General features: G+C 47.7%; 1 protein-coding gene across 1 annotated transcript in view; it reads right to left on the reverse strand.

Annotated features, from left to right (window-relative positions):
- The window catches only part of Acsl6 (acyl-CoA synthetase long chain family member 6), a 47012-nt gene that overhangs the window by 6813 nt on the left and 19212 nt on the right, over positions 1–20987 (reverse strand). Inside the window, exons 10-20 of the mRNA XM_052196994.1 lie at positions 18904–18977; positions 16856–16933; positions 15430–15564; positions 14828–14962; positions 13309–13404; positions 12096–12168; positions 8782–8870; positions 8056–8172; positions 3990–4133; positions 2598–2699; positions 1679–1750 (exon numbers count right to left, since the gene is read on the reverse strand). Coding sequence (XP_052052954.1) covers positions 1679–1750; positions 2598–2699; positions 3990–4133; positions 8056–8172; positions 8782–8870; positions 12096–12168; positions 13309–13404; positions 14828–14962; positions 15430–15564; positions 16856–16933; positions 18904–18977 — 1115 coding nt within the window. The remainder of the gene's footprint in view (positions 1–1678; positions 1751–2597; positions 2700–3989; positions 4134–8055; positions 8173–8781; positions 8871–12095; positions 12169–13308; positions 13405–14827; positions 14963–15429; positions 15565–16855; positions 16934–18903; positions 18978–20987) is intronic.

The raw sequence follows: 20987 nt of genomic DNA on the forward strand, positions 1-20987 counted from the left end.
ATTGCCCCAGGATACAGTGTCTGGAACCACTCACGGGTAGCCCCTGAACCACATGGCCACATGTGATCTAGTCACACAGATCCCAATTAAGGAAAGACCACACAGTAAGTTCTATCAAATTTGGAAATTGAAAAAACAATAGTGGCAAAAATGGGCCTTCTACTCTGAAAAGTACTGCAATTAGCCAGCGTGCTTTGGAGTCAAGCTTTAGTCGTCCTAAAACACGGACAAGCAAAAGTTTGTTTCTCAATTTGGTTAGATTTAAACATCAGTTCCAAGAGAAAAACAATCTTAAACCCTGAAACTCTGCTAGATCTCTTTAACTTGAAATGAAGAACTTAACACTTTAGCTGGATGTGGTAGTTAGCACACACCTGGAATCTTAACACTTGGGAGGCTGTGACAGAAGAATTGGGGCAAGTTCAGGACCAGGCTGGGCTACATTATAAGTAGCAGGCCAGCCTGCTCTGACCCGAAACCACTATAGCATGAAACCCTGTCCTGAGCCAAGCAACACAACAATAAAAAACATAAACACATTTTAATTCCGATTAAACATAAGAATTTTACATTTAAAATCAACTTTAAAATTAGTTATAGGCTATCATCAAAACAGCATAGAAATTTAAAATTTCTTATAATCCTTGTAGATCCCTCATACTATGCTTTTGGGAGATTTTGACATTTGAACATGTTTGTTGTTTGCTTTTGAGACAGAGTCTCTCTACAGAGTCCTTGCTGTCCTGGAACTATGTAGATCAGGTTTGCTTTGAATTCATAGAGAGCCACCTCCCACATGCTGGGATTAAAGGCATGTGCCCCCAAAGCCTTTGAAAAAGCAGTTCTTGAAGAAAAATTGTTACCCCCCCTCTGTGTGTGTGTGTGTGTGTGTATAAGCAGGCATTCGTGCAGAACACTCATGCATGTACAAATATGCACATATGTGGAGTTCAGAGGTCAACTTTCAGGAGCTGGTTCTCTCCTCCCATTATATGGGACACAGGAACTAAACGCAGGTCACCTGTTGTGGCAGCAAGCACCTTTACTTGCTGAGCTACCTTGCTGTCCCCAGAGAACAATTATGAATGCTGATTTTACAAAAGACAATTATCTCAAAATCAAAGGACAAAATTTTTATCAGCGTGTTACTAGTTTCTGCTTGGAACCTTTTCTTGAGAGCATAGATGATAACAGGAAGGTGGACTGAGCATGCGCAGTCCTGAGCCCAGCTACAGAACATCTCAGAGGAACTGAGTGTCCTTTGTTTGTAAGTACTTTGTTTCCTCCTCCTTTGCAAAAGGCCACTGGGCTGATAGTGTCCTCCTAGTGAGTAAGCTTGCCCGCAGCTGCTAAGACAGCAGAGCCCATAAAAGTAAAAATAAGGTAGGGTGCTTGGGAGCCTGACCAGGCCCACGTGACCAGTGACAGCACGGCTTCTATTTCAGCCTTATGATCGCCCGCGGTTATAAGGGCAACAAGCACAGCCTTACTTGCCCAGCGACCTAGTTTAGCTCAGGAGCAGGAGAGGTTGCAGTTGGCTCAAAACAGCCCTTCCGGGGGTCTTTTTGTGTGTAGCCTTGTAGCTGGCCACACATGCCAGGCAGGGAGAGAGCCCAGGTCAGGATCCCCATGCTTCTATGCAAAGGAATGTAATGGGTGTGAGAAAGGTCACAGTTACCTGTTCAAAAGAATGCAGTCCACTTTGTTTCCCCAGCATCACCATGTCATCCAGAATAGCTTTCTTCAATTCCTGAATTGAAATAAGTGAGACAACAACACATTTCAAAACATGGATGGTGGCAGGGTGATAGAGAGAAGAAGGTTAAGTTAAGGTCAACCAGTGAGAGAGGCGCATGCTCTTTCTCAGCCCCTTCCCTGTTGAGGGTAGCCCGGTGCCATGCCAATCAATACCTCTCTCCAGGAGAGAAAGGGAGGCAAATGGCCCAAGAGGTCACTGTGGGTGCGTTAGGGCATGCTGTGTTTAAAGTGGTCTCTTGGCCAGCGTGGAAGTGCTGCCAGCCCTATGCCATCTTGGGGCTCAGGGCGGGGAGAGTAGAACTAGAGATGCCAGCCTATGTCTGCTGGCAACGTTTCCTTGATGTATGTCAAGACAATTCCATGATGGAGCAGTGGATACTTTAAGTGGAAAGAGCTGTGCTACTATTTCAGTCCTATTTCAGTACCTGCTAACCCAGTACACATGAGAACCACCTTCTCTTGGCAAGGGAGCAGCCAGCGGGTCAGAGAGCCTGTGTTCACATCTGACTCTGCTGTGAACCAGCTGTGTGGTCCGGGACAAACCACCTCCTCTTGGACAGCTCCCTTCCAAGATATGGGGCAGTGGGGTTAGATAAACTTTGTGTGATGGCTCCTGGTCCCAAGAACCCAATTGCTCACTCCGTTTTTAAAAAAGAAAGTAGGGATGTCTTCAATAATCACAAAAGGATAAATCTCTGAATTAGGGTTCCTACAATGTGTAAAGTAATACCAGATACATCTTATGCATTTAGATTTCACAGTTGTCAGCTTTTCTGTCCTCTTGTTAAGTGACTTATAAAATTCTCAGCAGCCTGTCTGGAGGCACCTGGGGTACAGACCTTATTTGTGCAGAGTTCTTGATAGGTCCCTTCAATTCCTTTCTTCTGAGCCCAGGAAGGCATGACTTCAGGGTCAGGCACGACGATGCCAACCAAAAAGGCCTACAAAGCCCACCAGAAAAGCACAGTCATGACAAAAGCTTTTAGAGCTCTCATTTGTGGTTCAGCATTAAACATAATCTCTTGACATTCTCAGACTCCACCCTTTCCTAAAAATAAGTCTACAGTTATGAAACATTTGTTCAGAGATTATAAAACACCTCCACTGATGTGCCCCATGGTCCTGACTGATCCCGTCTGACATGGGCCTGATCAGTGGCTAAGTATTTGATTAGTTCACCTGAGGCCCTGAGTTCAACCTCCAGTTCCAAAAGCCAAAAGTTAAATACCCCCCCCCCACACACACACACACTTCTGATTTTCATGTCAACCTCAGATCTGTACGTCTTGAGGATGCTTAACTTGATTGATCCAAATTTTGTGAGCCAAAACATTTCCCAGAACTTCCAGACTACTTCCAATTTGTTTATGAGGAACTGTTTTAAAATTTTGGTTATTTTCTTTAAAAGTGTTTCAAGGTTTAATTATATAAACAAATGCACAGGGGAGAATAGAGTCAGTAGCTCTGATACCAGAGAATATCTTTTTGGTTTTTCTGACTGTGACTTAAATGATATTGACAGCAAGTGTTTTAATATTGATAACCAATATTATTGTCAGTAACATTCCTTGCATTACTATATTAATTTCCCTGCATGATTGATTTGCATATTAAATATTGAAACAGCAGTGCTTAGAGGGTGGGGTATCTCAGTGGTCTCAGTGGTGGAGTGCCTTCTTAGCATGCAGTAAGGCTCTGAGTTCAACCCACAGCAACACACACACACACATGCACACACACACACACACACACATACACACACGCTCAATCAGAAAATCAAAAATACTGAATTTTTATTTAATATATTGTTTCAAGAAACCCCTCTTGGGAATTAGTGGGCATATGCTAAAAGTTAGTAGAAATGTCTATTTCTATGTCTTCAAGGAATTCATTTTCCCTAACTGCAGTGAACCAAATCCTAAGTAATTAAGATTTCTTCTGCGTTTTTGCTGTCCAAGGTTGCCCTCAAACTCATGATCCTTCTGCCTCTGCACACTTCACCATGCCTGGTTTTATGTGGTTCTGGGCACCCAGGGCTTCCTGCTTGCCAGGCAAGTGTTCTGCTCAGTGAGCTAAATTCCCAAGCCCCATAATTTCTCTTTTAGAAAGGAATTTTTCCCTCTTGACCAGAAATGTATGGGTGAGTGAGTCCTGGTGACTAGAAATCAAAAAGCAATCTGGAGGTTCTGGCAGGCCAGTATGCGCAGGAGGACTGGAGCAGTAGCGCTCACCTTTAAGCTGTCCCCGTGGACATAGATTTGCGCCACAGGCTCACTCCGGATGTAGATGTTCTCGATCTTCTCTGGTGCAACATATTCCCCCTGAGCAAGTTTAAATATGTGCTTTTTCCGATCGATGATTTTAAGCGTTCCTTCCTGTGGAATGGAACAGACAGCTTCGTAAGACAGGCTCCCATTTCCAAGCGGGAGCTACCTTCCTCAGTGCAGACTTAACCTGTAAACCCCAGCACCCCAGAGCTGCTTCGCTCTGTGTCTACAGAGATGCTGCATGGGGCTCGATGGAGCCATCGCCCACCATAGGTGAGTGATGTGCCAGTTCTGCTGGGCTCTGAGTATCTACCATCCCTTCTTCTATATCAGCCTTACCAGGCCTTCCTACTTCCCTAACCACCCTCGCCCAGCCCAGCCCCGCCCCGCCCCGCCCCGCCCCGCCCTGCCCCGCCCCCTGAAGCAGTCATTCATTGCCTCCTCTCAGATCTAGATCCTTCCCACCGGGGCTCTTCCTGCCTAGGCCTGTGCTCCAGCTGTACCTTTTCCTCACCAACATCTCCAGATCCACTAGACCTCACTAGAGTCTATTGCTCCAGCTACAGCCTCAACCCCAGGGTGTCCTTGCACCCCAGAGTGTCTCCTGGTTGAGAGCAGGTTCCTCAGAGGGCCAGCGCTTCCACCCAGCCACTAGATCATGTCCCCGGCATCCACTGGCAGGGAGGGCAGGGAATGGGTGCCGGTGCCAGTGCCTCCAGGACTTTATTCACCTCACTGACCCTGGGAACTTTTTGTGTTCCTGAGGTGATGAAGTGACACAGAACCCATGAATGTCATACTTTCATTGTCTCTGGGAACAGCACGCTAGGGACAGACATTTCCATATGCTTAAGTTGCTGGCTAGATCTCTTCGTGGGCTCCCAGACTTCATCATGGTCAGTGACTTCTATCAGGCTGTGAAAATCTGTCCACCCAGGATATGGCTCACCCAGAGTGAGTTTGAGATTGTTGTCCTTACTGCCCTAGCCTGGGGTCTTTCCTGTCTGCCTCTCCTGCCCCCCCCCCCGCCCCCCACCTCCCCGCTCCTCCTAGGCCCATCAATCCTCACTTGTAGACTCCCTCACCCTCACCTCTTTTTTCCTCCTCCAATGGAAACCAACTATCCATCCCTAACTCATCTGTTCGGTCCTCCAGGGCCAGAACAATCTCTCCAGGAATGGAAAAGAGATCGGTCCTGATTTGTCTCAACATTAGGGCTGGGTCCCCGATGCTTCCCCTGCGCTAGCTTCTTTGGTCTTTATAGCCACAGCTGGCTGTTGTCACCTCTGCCCCTCTAATGAAGAGGATGGGGGTCCATTAACTGATCCTCATTAGCGAGCAATTAGTTCACTCCTCCAACAGTCACAGGGACGAAGGGGACTGTGACTAGGAAACAGGGGACGCAGGGTTGAGACCCAGGACTTTCTGGATTAGAGGACTTCTGTTTCATCTATCACTATAAAACAATAAATTTTAAAAGCACAAATGTTTCTTAAACATAATCATTGAAGCCTTGCACATGATCTTCTAGGAAATGGCGGGGGGGGGGGGGAAGTCAAGAATATTGCGCTCGTCTGCTCATTCAAACGAGCTGATGCCAAAACCAGAGTCATCTCAGAGTAAAAATCACAGATTGATCTTGCTTGTGGACAGGAACAAAAAGGCACAAACACACATATAGGAGAACAGTATGCAAGAAAGTCACATCAGAGCCATGGTGAACCAAAACCACGAATGCACAATTAGTCTGATGGGAGAGACGCAGAAAGAGTGAATGAATACCCATTTCAAATGGAAGGAAAGTTTCAATGAAGGTTAAGCCCTTATTGAGAAATGATGAAAACTTTCCATCCTAACTCCAGGGCTGCTGGCTGCTGTATGAGAGTCTTGGGTCTGAGCACCCCAGCTGCTTCATGGGAGTCTATTCACTCACTTCCTGCCACGCCCTGAAATGGGGGCAGCTTCATTCAGGCTCGGTGCCTCAGATTTGACTGTTTATTGTTCTGAGACATGTGTAGGATTTCTTTATGAAGACACAAATGGTATCTTCTTTATGATAAAACAATATAGGAGTCAGGCATTACGGCATTTCTGTAATCCCAACAGTTGGGAGGTTGAGTCAGGAGGATGGCAGCACATTTGAGTTCAGCCAGAGCTATACACAGGGCTAAACACAAAAACCTCTGAAGAATACTGCCGCCACCACCTGCCCAGCATCATCATCATTGTCACTACCACCAATACATAAAAGCAAAAAAATTGATGAACTTGATTGCAGAGCCTTGAGTCTCAATTGTCCTTGGCTTACGGGACAACCTTCCCTCCAAAGGTGTCCATGTCCCACAGGCCTCTCTGGCCCTCTCCTACACAACTGTGGGTCTTCTGTTGGAGCTGACTGGCTACTGATCCTGGCCTGACTGTTTCTTCCAGTCTCTTTTCCTCTTGGCCTAGGAGTCAGTCCAGTGAGTGCCTGTCCTCTGCTTCTTCCTTCAACCCTACTCATGCCAAAAACAAACATAAAAAAAAAAAATGCATGTCTTCCAGAGCAGAGTTACTGTCCCAGGGAGTACACTGAAGCCTTGGCCTTGCCAGCTACATGGATGAAGGTTTCCCAAAGGCAAAGTTCTTCTACAGGCCCAAGCAGAGGCAGATTGGCTCTCCGGGCCCCAGAGCCAGGAAGGCCTCTTATCGCTCATGTACCTGATAAACTCAACACCTCAGATTCTAAGCAAACAGCAGCAAACTTTCAGACACATGGAGAGGTCCTCTGGCTGAGGGACAGCAGGCAAGGGCTCTGGGTGTTGGCAGTAGGGTTTCCCCCACTCAGAGGATCTGCATGAATGTCTGATACCTGACAGGCACTGTGCTAAGTGCTTTGTAGCCATGATCTCATTTGTTCCTTGTGGCAACATCCAAGACAACATCCTTATAGAGGCAATAACATTATCATCTTCATTTTTAAAATAAGGAAATGTGGACAAGAAAGAAGGGTTAGTGAGTAAAGACACTTTCTGTCAAGGCTTAGGACTTGAACTTGATCCCCAAGACTCTCATGGTAGGAGGAGAGAACCAATGCATACAAGTTATCTTCTAATACACTTGGGCTTGCACACATGTGTGCGCGCACATGCGCAAGCACCCACACCATGCACACAGAATAAACAAACAAACAAACAAAGTAAGAATGTTATAAATGAGAGAATGAGGTAAAGTTGTTCGAGCTAAAAAGCTGGGAGGCATAGCTAAAGGATGCTCTAACGATTTGGTTTCTTATTCTACAAATGGGCCAGGGTGTAGCCCAAGAGGAGTGCATCTTCACTCAAGGTGCTAAAAGCCACTTCCAGCAGAGTCAGAGGAACTGAAGCTCCTTACCCATCAGTGCTGCCAACTGCTTCCCTTCTCCAGATGCCACGCTCTCAGCTGGGGACCAAGGTCCCTGGCGTGGTGGTTTGAATGAAAATGGCCCCCATAGACTCAAGGGAGTGGCACTATTGGGAGGCGTGGTCTTGTTGGAGTGGGTGCGGCCTTGTTGGAAGAAGTGTGTCACTTTCGCAAGTCCAAGCCAGGACCACTGGCTGTCTTTCTTCTTGCTGTTTCCTCATCCGGATGTGGAACTCTAAGTTACCTCTCCAGCATCATATCTGCCTGCATGCTGCCATGCTTCCCATGGTGATGGGACTAAACCTGAACCATAAGTCATCCCCAGTGAAATGTTTTCCTGTATGAGAGTTTCTGTGGTCATAGTGTCTCTTCATAGCAATAAACCCCTAACTACACACTGGCCTTCTCAGATCTGCCCAAGAAAAATATCTCCTTCTACTTAACCACCAGCCTCCATACACCAGTAAACCTTTTCCTGGATTCCCTGAGGGATAGGAAGTTGTTTTAAGGAAGGCCCACGTTCTGCCCTCCACACAGGTCACTGGCCCTCTCACTGGGGCAATGGGCACAGGAAGCATGGGACAAAGACAGGGGCACCCACTCGTCACTGGCATGGCATGTGGAGCACCAACCCACCACACATACTTACCGGCAGCCATTTCCCAATGTCTCCGGTGTGAAGCCAGCCGTCGCTGTCCAGGGCCTCCTTGGTCCTGTCCTCGTCTTTTAAGTAGCCTTTGAACACATTTGGTCCCTTCACACATATCTGTGGGGGCAAATGGCATGGCTTTGCTCACTCCTGATAGAGGGGATCCAACAGTGACGGACCCCACTCCTCTGCTGTCCCTTGCCTTGTCTGAAGCAGTGTCTTCCCTGTGTTGGCTGTCCTTTCTTCATTTGACACTTCTCCCTCAGGGGTCCCTGACCTTGGGCTCATGCTGGTTTGGGATACTCGCCACAGATACTGATGCCAGGGTAATCCTACCAGTGATGCTCAGGCCCCCTGCTCCACTGGCTGGCAGGAAGCCTGATTCTCCACCCACTCCCTAGGGCCGAGCGAGAGTGGCTCAGCTCCACCCACGTCGTTTGGCCTAATTGACTATGGTCCATGTTTCTGCTGAGACAAGGTATATTGTTCCAACCTATACCACAACGGGTGCGTGTGTGGAGGGGGGATGCTTCTTTTAAAGCCCAGAAATTAAAAGTTCTTGATTTAGGACCACTCATTCTCAGTGGGGTTGGTTGAATCAAGTACATCAATAACTTCAAGTGACTTTGCATGCAGGTAAGGGAAAAAAAATGGCTTTATCCCCACTGTCTTCTGCTTGGCTACATATGACATCCATAGAAGTGAGAGGTGACATCTGGACCTCACCTCTCCTTCTCCTTTGCAGGTCCAGTAGTTGAGTTCCTCTGCATCGACCAGCTTGATATGGTTGCAGGGCAGAGGTGCCCCTACGTGCCCTAGGACACCAGAACAAGGTGATGCTAGTCAGTGGTCCAGTACCCATGGTGCTCGACGTCCCTGGGGGATCCCCAAGCATCCTGATAGAGTGGAGCCTGCCTACCATCCCAGAACTTGAGAGGTAGAGGAAAAAGTATCAGGCACTCAAGGTCATCCTAGGCTATATATTGAGTGGTGTGAGGCTAGCCTAGGCCACATGAGGCCACAAAAATGGAAACAACCCCCCAGTGGGTTAAAGTGGGGAGCTGTGGGACCAGAGTAACACACCTTTATGCGGGTACTGGTGACAGGGACAAACTGAGGGTAACACTAAACTCCAGGGAAGGCAGAGGGCAAGCTTCACTTGAATATATATATATATTCACATACAGGGTTCTCAGTGTAGCTCAGGTTATCTTGAAAGTCACTATAGCACCCAGGCTGACCCCAATCTTGTGGTTCTGTGTGTCAACCTTATCAGTCTTGCAATTATAGAATTATAGGAAGGTATCACCATGTAAGGCTTACATTGGCTATTGGTTCTTAATTTATCTACATATATTAGTGTGTGTGTGTGTGTGTGTGGGTGTGGGTGTGGGTGTGTGGGTGTGTGCGTGCACGCATGTGTGTGTGTGTGTGTGTGTGTGTGTGTGTGTGTCACAGCACATATTGGAGGTCAGAGGAGGCTTGGAGGAGTCAGTTTTCTCTTTCCATCATGTAGATTCTGGGGATTGTCAGGCTTGGTAGCACAAGCCTTGACCTCTGAGCCACTTGCTGACCCTTATATTTGGTTCTTACAGAGTGAGAAAGCATAATTGACCCAGCACAAACCTTCATGGAGGCCCTGAGCAAGGTGGGAGTCTCATTCTACCACGCATTCTACATGGTTAGGAGGTTTAACAGTGCTGCCCACATCAGACATTTCTCCAGCTGGGCATAATGGTGCATCATCCAGGAGGTGAGTGTGGAGGACCAGGAGACTGAGGCCAGCGTGTGCTATGCGGGGATCATAAGCTACAACTGTTACTTCTTCTCCCTTAGTCAGGCTCAGGATTGGTGCGTACAGAGACAACCCAGAGTGCTTGCTGCACTGCAGATTTGGACTGGGGTCTGGGACGCGGCATAACAGTGGTCTGTATTTCTTACAGGCACCTAGGCAATATGGATGCTATTGTACTCAATGTTGCAAGGGACAGAAAACCAGGATGCAGTTACTCATCCCTTGTGTGTGTGTGTGTGGGGGGGGGGGGAATCTAATCCCAAAGTTTGATGACCTTATGCACCCCAGGCACAAGATCCTATCTAAGTCATTCACTAGCCCCTGTGGTCTTTACCTCACTTGGTGGGAAGCTAGGAAGGCGCTGGCCAAGGTCCTGAACCAGATGTGCCCCAGGTATGAAAAAGGAAGGCGAAGGCACTTGGGTTTCTCTTTTAGAAGACACATTGCTAAACCTGTTATGATACTGTACAGAAACATCAGCTTTCTGACACCCAGCCTCCTATGGTTTCCAGTAAGGGTGAATTAAAAACTCAACAGTTTTAAATGGGAAACCATTAAGGGTGGCGGCCAAGGTAAGTGGGGTTAGAGTGGGCTCAGTGGGGAAAGGAGTCTGCTACCGAGCCCTATGTCCTAAGTTTGATCCCCAGAAACTATACAGTGGAAAGAACTGACTCATATAATCTTTCTCCTGATATTCATATGTGCACTGTGAGACGCTCATGCTCTCTCTCCCACACACACAAATTAATGTAGTTTTTTAAAAACAATACAAGTGTCTGAGAGGATTGGAATTTATGGAATGGTGGCTCAGTACAGTGGAAACAACAAGTATAACAGAGAGAGAGAAGGAGGGAGGGAGGGAGGGAGGGAGGGAGGGAGGGAGGGAGAGAGCTAGGTCCTGGAGAAATGACTCAGCTTGCTGCTCTTACAGAGAAGAATTTGGTTTCCATCATCCACATTAGGCAGCTCAAAACCACCTGCAACTTTGGGTTCATGGAAAAAAAATGCTCCTATCTGGCTCAGTCAAAAAGCAGTTTCCATTTTGAATCTCCCTATCATGTTTCAAGATCCTGTGAAATACTGTTGCATTAACTAGCTTTTTTTTTTTTTCCCGCTTGCACATCATTCCAAATTTTCCAGTTTGCATTTGAGCAAACGTAAGCACAGACTGTGGTCCCAGGGGAAGTGTCCTAAAGAATTCTCTTGCTGAGTGCTTTCCAACTTTGTTCAGTGCCTAGTCAGAGTCTGGTGATGGGTGGCCCAAAAGCTAACACTTGAGACCTGCTTCTGTCTGCCTGGGAGGGGGAATCTCCTCACAATGAGAGAGTGCATGGCCCTTCTCCCTTCTGAGGCTGCCACTGCCACTTGAATATGCCACAGGAGCCCCGTCCTCAAGGCTTGGTCCTCAGAGGAGCTGGAGACAGGGCTCAGCATTTAACCACTTGCTTCTCTTCCAAACGGGCTGGGGCTCGACTCCTAGCACCCACATATTGGCTCACAACCATCCATAATTGTAGTTCCAGGGGATCCAGCACTCTTCTCTGACCCCAACAGACTCCAGATGACACACACACTGTGCACATATGTACATGCAGCCAAAACACTCATATAATATTTTTTAAAGAGAGAGTTGTCTGTTGTAAGTCACATTCAACTCATAGCCTGCTTCTTTCATTGTATTTAAAAAGACAAAAAACAAAACAAAACAAAACAAAACAGTTCTGAAACAACTGTAAGCAGAGCAGTGTGGTTATGTAGAATCTATAAAACACAACGTGCTGGTATTAGAAGCTTTTACCACGTGGAGTCTTAGCCTGTGATCCACACTTTGCACAACTTCTATTTATAAAACAAAAATGGAAGAAAAAAACCAAACCAAACAAACAAAAAGCAGGAGGGCAAAGACGCTTCCTGGTGAGTTTGAAAAAATCTCAGTTTGTCCCAGAAATCCACACAATGAAAGGAGAAGACAAACCCTTGAACATTGTTCTCTGACTTCCACAGTATGCCATGTATGTGTGTGTGTGCACACATGCATGCACACATAAACAAAGTAAGTAAATAAATGCAGTTTTAAATTACAACTAAAATTTTTTAAATACGGGAATGTACAAAAAGGAAGGTGCAAAAAATTGCAACAAAGAAAACATTAGAGCCACAGTATCACAACTCAGCTACCCTGCCCTGCCACCGCCCTCACATTACCACACCTCCTGCCCCCTTCCCCAGCTGCAAGCTCTCCTACCTGATGTCCAGTCCCCTGGCGTTGTGAAGGTGCACCCAGCTGTGCATTCAGTTTGCCCATAACCTTCATAGACCTTCAAGCAAAACAGAAACTGTGATGTGGGCCACACTGTCTCAGAAGTGTCTGGTGGCCCCTCTGACCGTCTGCAGCTCCCAACTGAGGATGATGGAGAGCCATGGTGCCCTGGGTGCCTGGCACTGGTGGAACTGAGCACAGCAGGGCTGTGCTGCTACTTTTAACCATACGTGCTTAGGTTGTGTGGTTTGGGATAAAGGTTTCTGGCCAATTTTCACCCACAGGCTCTATCTTCACTCAGATAAACGCATACCCAAGATAAATATTCTAGATCTACTACAGGTCTGATCTTATTTTTGTCGTTCCTCTCCAGGCCCTGGAGTTCAAGGCATCTAAAGCATTAGCTTAAGCATTGTACATAAGAAACAGACATGTTTAGTGTCCCTTGAAGCCCAGCTGTAGCCACAACATGGCACGATGCCTTTGAACGAAACTTGCTGAATAGATAAATTAAGAGAGAGTTTTGTTTGTTTGTTTGTTTTCTTAGAGATAACCAAACAACAGCACACAGATGGGCTGTTCTTTCCTGATGCGCTTGCTTTGAGATGGGAGATGCTTTGAAGGCTGTAGAAAGCAGAGAGTCAGGCCAATATGATAGAGTTTGCAGCACACTAAGAACAATTTATATTTTCATTTTTAAAAACATATTTATTTTATATTTATGTGTCTGAGCACCATGTATGTATGGTGACAGCAGAGGCCAGAAGAGGGCCCTGGATCCCCTGAATCTAGAGTTGTGAACCACCATGTGGTTGCTGGAAACCAAACTCAGGTCCTCTGGAAGGCCAGTAAGTACCCTTAACCATTGAGGCATCTCTCCAGCATGTATGTATGTATGTATGTATGTATGTATGTATGTGTGTATGTGTGTATGTGTATATGTGTATACACACACACACACATACACACATATTTCATCTGATTCCTTAAACTTCCAAGGTTCCAGGTAAAGGACTCTCATAGCATGGATATTCCTGGGGTTCCCAAAAGGTGGCAAAGCCATTCTTGTTCTCTGTGGCTGTGTTTTTCTTACCCACAGAGTGAAAGGCTTGGCCCCCTGGCATCTTCCTCAGCACAGTACACCTGTGCTGCCTAGCACACATCCCACACTCTCAAGAAAGGCCCTGGACAATGATACCTGGCACCCCAGAGCTGCTCGTAGGAATCCCAGGACTGTTGGTGATGCGGGGGCTGCTCCGGTGACGATCATCCTCACGTGCCCACCAAGACTGGCCTGTGGGAAGAGAGAAGCTGCTAATGATGGTGACACGTGATATGCTCCTCACTCGAGGTCAGCTTTAAATGGCTGGACCCTGGATGCTGGGGCTCGGATCAGGAAGAGAGCTACGTGCTGAGGAAGTGCCTTCTCTTTTGTAATAAATGTGACTAGCTGACAACCTAACCCACAGTTTGCCCAATTCCGTGACCGGCTCTGAGTGTCATTAGTCCACGAGGCCTTTTTAATACCATGCTTCTCCTTAAGTGATTCAGCTGCTTCTTCGCACTCTCGTTAGTCACCGGGCTCCAAAACAATCACTTACAACAGTTTCTCCAGCTCCAACCTACATTTTAATGGCATCAACTTTTTTCTCATTTAGAAATCAATACCATGCCTTATTTACTATGTTCTGCAGGGACAAAGGACACTTGAAACACTTTGTTTCTCTAAGTTGAGCCAAGAGAGCTTAAATATTAATTTTCGTGGCTAAAAACAGAATAGCAGGAAACAGACTGAGCTGATACCACTAATGAACGAGATTCGTAGGGTGGGGCTCGACACGGGGACTGTGGTGGCGATGCAGCGAGGAACACTTGGGGACTGGCTTGATTCCAGAGAAGCTGGCAGGACAGGACACAAGAAAAGGGAAAGAGGACTCCTGTTCATCTGGAGAGAAGTAAGGTCCGTCGAAAGCCCACCATCACCGGTTTACTGGCAATGGCAGGAGGAAGCCCAGGCCTCCAGGTCCCAGGGACTTCTTAGTGGAACAGCCGCCTGAGCATCCAGCAGTGTCAGGGTGGAGGCCAAAGGACCTACTTTCTAAGGGAATATATGCATATGTATGTATGTATATATGTATGTATGCATGCATGCATGTATGTACATATGCATGTGTATGTATACATATATGTATTTATGTGTGTATGTATATATATATGTGCGCGTATGTATGTGTGTATATATAATATATATATATATAATATATACACGCTATTTTTAATTAATTTGAGAATCTCATAGCATATTCATTTGCCCACTCTGCCTGTTAACTCCACCAGGGTCCATCCCTGTTTCCCTCACCTCTCTCCCAACTTCCTGTTTTCTTTTCCTTTTTGGTTTGTTTAACATCCTATGGCGTCCAGCTTGAGCGGCCTCTCTATGCACAGGTGTGAGGCCATCCACTGAAGCATGGCCAACCTAGGGGTCCTTACTGGTAAGTTTGCTTTTCAGCAGATACAACACAGCTCCAAAAGTTAAGAAAAAAATCATGGCTCTAAAATTCCAGCAGCAGCACAAGAGTTGTTGTTGTTATTGTTGTTGTTGTTGTTGTTGTTGTTGTTAACCATATTACAGGTCACTGGGCCATCTTCTCCACTTCCCCTATGAGATCACCCACCGAGCACAGTGTTACTCTGGACTCACAGACTCATTTCTTTACCTGAATCTTATTAAAGAAGAGTTCATCCCAGATGCTATTGTTTCTGATGATTCCGCTCTGGACCTCGGCCTGCTTGCGCTTGGCTGCAAACTCCAGGAGCCAGCGCTTTAGGGAGGTGTCTGCCTGGTGGAAGATCTGAGGAGCACAAGCAGGAGACAGCGGTCGGTCGAGCAGAGCCTGATTATCTTCCTTCTAAACACACCCTCTAGGAAGAGGGCCCAGGCTGGCTAGCAGAGGACCCGTGTGCCCCTGTACACATGCGAGAGGTCACTGGATTTGTAGCCTGAAGCTGAAGGTTAGCGATATGAAGGGCCAGGCACATTTTGGAGATAGGAAGGAGATGGAGTAGAAAGGAGGAAGGGGAGGAGAAATGAGGGGAGGGGAGGGGAGGGAAGGGGAGGGGAGGGGAAGGGAAAGCAGGTCTCTTTAACCAGAGCTTTGGAGGCAGGAAGGAAACAGGAGAAGGAAACACAGGTAAGAGTTGGTGAACACTGGAAGGAGGCACGTTTTCAGACCTGTCGCTGGAGGGAAGGAAAGCACCCCTGAACCCTCAGATTCCATCCACACCAGCAAATGAGAACCTTCCAGTCTGTGGGGCTTACCTTGTCATACATCCGATTCAGCAGCCGTGGGACCACAGGGAAGATGGTGGGGCGGAGAGCCTTCATATCATCTGAGAGGAGGCGGATGTCTCCCTGGAAGAAGCCCACACGCCCTCCATGGCAGTAGACAACAGACTGTGGGGGAGAGGATGAGAAGGTGGGATCACTTAGGGTGGGAACCCCTGGCTGCAGGCCAGAGCTATCCAAAGTTTTGCCCTTATGGAGAGCACCCAGGACCCCCACCCAGCTCTGGCTACTGCCATAAGACACTAAGTGGCATGAAAAATGACCCACCGACCCACAAACTTTGTACCAAGTCCCAGCCAGGCCTAGGGAGAAGGCCAAGTGGAATGATGCTGGAACGGCCATCCTTGTTGGTACCCCCTTTACAACCCACTCTCAACCCTAGACATGAGCCCCCCCATCCCGCCCCAGAAACTCAGGGCTATGAAATATTCTGGGTCTATTCCCTGGAGAGGCTTTGGATTCCCCAGAGGCATCTCTGCAAACTGTGGAATAAAGTGCTATTTTCCTTGGTTACTAGAGCTGGTGGGAGACCAGGGGCTCCTGGCTGGTTCCTCTGAGGCCGGAAGCAGCACACGAGGAACCTTATTATTGAGTGCTCTGTTCTTTAATGCCCAGGGCAGCTCTCTAAGGAAGACAGTGTTTCAAGCATGACCATTGGTAGGAGAAGAACGCAAGGCTCGGAGAGGTAAAATGGCTTGCCCAGCTGTGTAAAACTAGTTGATGATAATGGCTGGCACTCAAGTCCAGGCCCAATGATGCCAGGTCTCCCCGCCAGACACAGTAGAAATTTACTTGAAAGATATATTTTATTTATTGGCTGATCCTTTCAGTGACATATGTGTGGGAAATTCTTTGACTCCACCATCCTATATGGATTCTCTGCTTTGCTCTCTCTCTCTCTCTCTCTCTCTCTCTCTCTCTCTCTCTCTCTCTCCCACACACACACACACACAAGAGCTGCTGAGGACCAATACATAGTGCAGACATAGTCCAGGCGCCACAACCCTAGGAGCCACAACAGTTTGATGCTTCAGTTTTACTGCTTCATTCTAGCCTTTAGAAGTTTGTAAGTCATGAACAAGAGCATCCTGGCCACCACAGAGCAGTCCCACAAATATCTGGGGTGACAAAGCACTCCTTAAGGTCTGTCATGCTCTTGGAATTGATGCCACCAACCAGGCCCTTTCCCAGCTCAGGTAGGTCTGGGCGTTTCCTGAAGCATCTGTCCTAGGGAGGACAGGTGGGGTGGCCAGGGTCCTCCTGCCTCTCTGGCCCCTTGTGCTACTTTCTAAGAACTGAGTGATTGGGTCCTACTTCACACGGCCAGTGACAGGCAAGACCCTGCCATGAATGTAGGTTCTGGGCACGGAGGGTGCCTCCCCGACGCCCAGGGCCTTACCTGCACCATTCGCTCAAACATGTGTGCTAAAGGCAAATAGGAAAAGTGCACATCCGCACAAGTGGGGGCCCACTGACTCTGCAAGAGAACACAGGGAGCCCAGGCAAATCGCAGTGAGCCAGGTCGGAGGCTTACCTGGATCACTCTCTCAAACATGTGAGCCAGAGGCAGGAAGGAGATGAGCACATCGTCCTGTCTCGGAAAGATCACTTTCTGCAGGTGACGGGCATGGGAGACAGAAAGGAAAGAAACACTGACAGGAAGACAACGAGAGAGTCATAAAACAATAAAGAGAAAAAAAAATGGTCCTGGGGGAGGGGGAGGGGAGGGAAGGGCTGGGGGAGGGGAGGGGGAGGATGAGGACAGAGAGAGGTGAGAAGAGAGGGAAAAATGATGAGAGAGAGGAGGAGGTGGGGAGGAGAGGTGGAGAAGGGAGGGAGAGGGAGAGAGAGAGAGAGAGAGAGAGAGAGAGAGAGAGAGAGAGGCAGCATAGGAAGCGAAGTGTTAGGTCGCAGTGCCAGTGGGTGTAGGTTATCTGCAGAAGCAAAGAGGCACATGAAGCACATATAAACCAGCAGAGCCAGGCTCCGCAGGGAAGTCTCCTCTCAGGACGGCCTGCACCTCACTTGTAGTCTCTCTCTGTCTGTCAGTGTTGGCGCCAGCCCGGCTCTCTCCCCTCCCCATCCTTCCTGTAACGTCTGCTGCCCTGGCTACCTGAACAGAGTCACACAGTCTCAGCTTGATGGCACATTCTAGGCCTCGTGGAGAAGATGGCTCAGAGAGGCCTACATATCATTTATGCCAGCTGGGCTGAGTTGTGGGCGGGTGGCAGAGGAAAAGAGGCCAAGCCACAAACAGGTGGCCAGACGTAGCCTCCTGAGCCAACCGCTGAGAATCAGGCTGTCCTTAAAGGAGAATACACAAGCTGGGCACTATCCCACAGCTGTCTCCCAGATGGGATCGGACCCAGAGACACAGACTCTTCTGGCTGGCAAAGGGGGCGAGGGAGGGCTTCCTTAGTGGGACCTAACTGTTCTCTGTCCTGTCGTACAAGTCTTCACTCTCCTTTTGCCCTTGAGCCAGCTCAGACAGACTTTGGATCATGACTCCGAACCTGATCTCAGTCAGCAACCATGCCTCAGTTTTCCTCCAAAGCATCTCAGTACTATGTAGCACACACTCAGATGGTTTTTATAGTAGAGGGAGGGCCTGGCATACTTCCTCCTGAAGGAAGCTATCGCACATACTCACCCCGCTTGGAACAGGTCCTTCTCCTTCCTTAGCTGTTTATAAACACTACTGTGCTTTTGTCAGATCAAGAAAGCAAGTTCTTTGGACTTTGCAGTTACCTTTAAGTACAGCCTTACAATTAGCAGCTGCTGCTGTTTCTCAGACTCTAGTAGTCCTTAAACACAAAACAGCCAAATTAAACCCCAGCCTGCTTGACAAACAAGTCGTCGAGGCTTACTTCTGAAATAGAGTTACATACAGGAGCTGGGAGGGATCTCATTTTTTTTTTAACCGAAGAATGAAATCAGGCTTACATGTTCCTCACCCCATGCCCTGGGTTCTTAGAGCTTTTTGATATCAAGTGAATGTTGGGGGGATGGGTCATTTCCACCCTGGGGCTGCGAGCTAGTCTGATGGCTCCTGCTTGTAATCCCAGCATTTGGGAGGCTGAGGCAAGGACATCAGGTATTTGAGGCTAGCCTAAAAGACATACTAAGATCTCGACCAAAAACCAAACCAGACCAAACCAAACCAGTATTAGAGGCTAAAAGCGGTTGTAAAAGCGGGGTAGCCCTAGTAAAAACAAGAACTTCCTGCCCGCAAGCAGCTGCCCTAAGATAACAACAATAAAGCACAGCTCTAACCACGTCCAGCCCGTGACCCTTGCACTGTGTTCATCTCAGGATGCAATCTGAATACCACCCAGATAATTGACGACTAGAGAGTCATACAGCAATATTGAAAAGTTGGCATCCTGGCTAGAAGAACTTGAGGTGTGTCCTCAAGATAGGCCTGCGTAGGAAGTCTGCTTTATTCACCTCTGTCACTTTCAGAAAGCCTGAGAAATCGGCCACCACGTTCCCGTGGGTGAGCATCGCACCTTTGGGGTTCCCTGAAAACAGAAGGCAAGAAAGGGTTTCATTAGGAGCCTGACAATTACCCTTTGACCTCTACATCTGCACTGCAGCATGGCACATGGTGGGACTACAAAACCCCTACATGAAATAAGTAAACGAGTGTTAAAAAAAAGATTTAACAAGTTTTAAATGGTTAATTGAAACTAGACCCGGTGGCTCCCAACTGTAGTCTTGGTTCTCTTAAGGTTGAGGCAGGAGAATTTCTGTGAGTTTAAGGCCAGCTTGGACTGTAGACTGAGACTCTGTTTTTTTAAAAAGAGGGCGTTAATTTTATGTGCTATGCGAATTTTGCCTTTTAAAAAAAGGGGGAGAGAAAGAAGCAAAAATTGTGAGGGAGTCTCTTTGGAGAGAGTTATACTGCAGTCTTCAAGTCCTCTTTCGATCCTAATCTCACATGGATGTTAATAGGCTCCAGGGAACATCATGAGAAAAGAGACCAGTGATCACAAACAAGTAATTCACCCAGAGGCAGGAGCATTTTTCAATCAGGGTCAGGCTGAGGAGGCAGGAAAGGACTCTGCTTTAAGAGGAATTTGTTTACCAGGCTGGTCTGCCCAGGAGAAACGGAGCCTCCCTGCAGTGGTTAACTTAGACAGGATCTAGGATCACCTAGGAAGAGCTAGGATCTTCTTCAGGGCTGCCCTATGAAGCATTTTCAGGGAAATCTGGCTGAGATGGGAAGGCCCACCCTGAGTAAAAGGCAGGGCTAACCCATGGGCTGAGATCCCAGAGTGAATAAAACAGAGAAAGTGACCTGAGCACCAGGATCCATCCTGCTCTGCTTCCTGACTGTGGATGCAATGTGAGCGCTGCCTCTGTTCCTGCTGCCACGTTCCCATCATGGTGGACTCTGTCCTTTCTTAAATTATGAGCAGAAATGGAACCAACCTACCTTCCTTCCTACATTCCTTCCTACATTCCTTCCTTCCTTCCTTCCTTCCTTCCTTCCTTCCTTCCTTCCTTCCTTCCTTCCTTCCTTCCTGCCTGCCTTCCTTCCTTTCTTAAACTGCTTTTGTCAGAAAGGCAACTGACCCACATCCCCTTCCCATAAAAATGGAGGAGGGAGTTAAGTGTGCACAGAGTTAGGAGCTACAGTGGAGGAGGGTTCAGAAGCCCAGGAGAGGCACTGCCTGCATCAGAACTCAGAAAAGCACCCATCCATCAATGAGAGGATGAGCTTTAGACATATTCACTCAACCATCTCCCAACTTCCACAACCACTTCCTTGGTCTTGATCCCCCATGTCAAACTTGGTAGGAGAGGGCAGAGCACCCACTAACAAGTTTGGGGAGCAGGAGAAGCAGAGAGAAGGATGGGGGACTGTGTCCTCAATCCATGCCAAACCCACAAGGACAGGCAGGTCTTGAAGAAGCCCACTGGTTCCTAGTTCAGATGGACACTGTGTCTCTGAATTCAACCTCTGTGACCATGACCATGGGACACTTTATTACCCATTAGTGACCAGGAGGACATTTATCCAGGGGCGGAGAGAGAGAGAACTTCCCTCCCTGGTCAGGTGGAATTCAGTAATGAGGATAAAAATAAATTCTTTCTCATAATTATACCTCCTGAGGCCTGTTTGTTCATCTTGCAGGTGACCCATTTGGCCTCAGTCATAGCCTCGTCTTCTAATTCAAGTGACAGAGGTGTCCCTCTGCCTAAGATGTGTGACGGAGGAGATCTCAGCCTGTGAATTGGTGCTTTCTCCTGTGATGTCAACTACAGAGGTGGTTGGGGGTGGCATAGAAGGATGTGCTTCCTAAAAAGTGACTATTTTTTCCTAACAGGTAGTTGTCAAAATGTCTTCCTTTGGAAAAGAGAAAGACTCACAAGATCTGCCTCGCCTGTGCTTGGCCTTTTACCCCAGGGCTCCTTCAGGCCTGAGCCCATGTTATCTCTCCTAGTTGAGCATCAAGATATGAATCCCACCCAGAGTCCTTAAGGTATTCTGAGAGTCAGCTGGCAATTTTCACCTTTAGGTTCTG

The sequence above is a fragment of the Apodemus sylvaticus genome, chromosome 10 (genome assembly GCF_947179515.1).
Source record: "Apodemus sylvaticus chromosome 10, mApoSyl1.1, whole genome shotgun sequence".
Lineage (NCBI taxonomy): Eukaryota > Metazoa > Chordata > Mammalia > Rodentia > Muridae > Apodemus > Apodemus sylvaticus.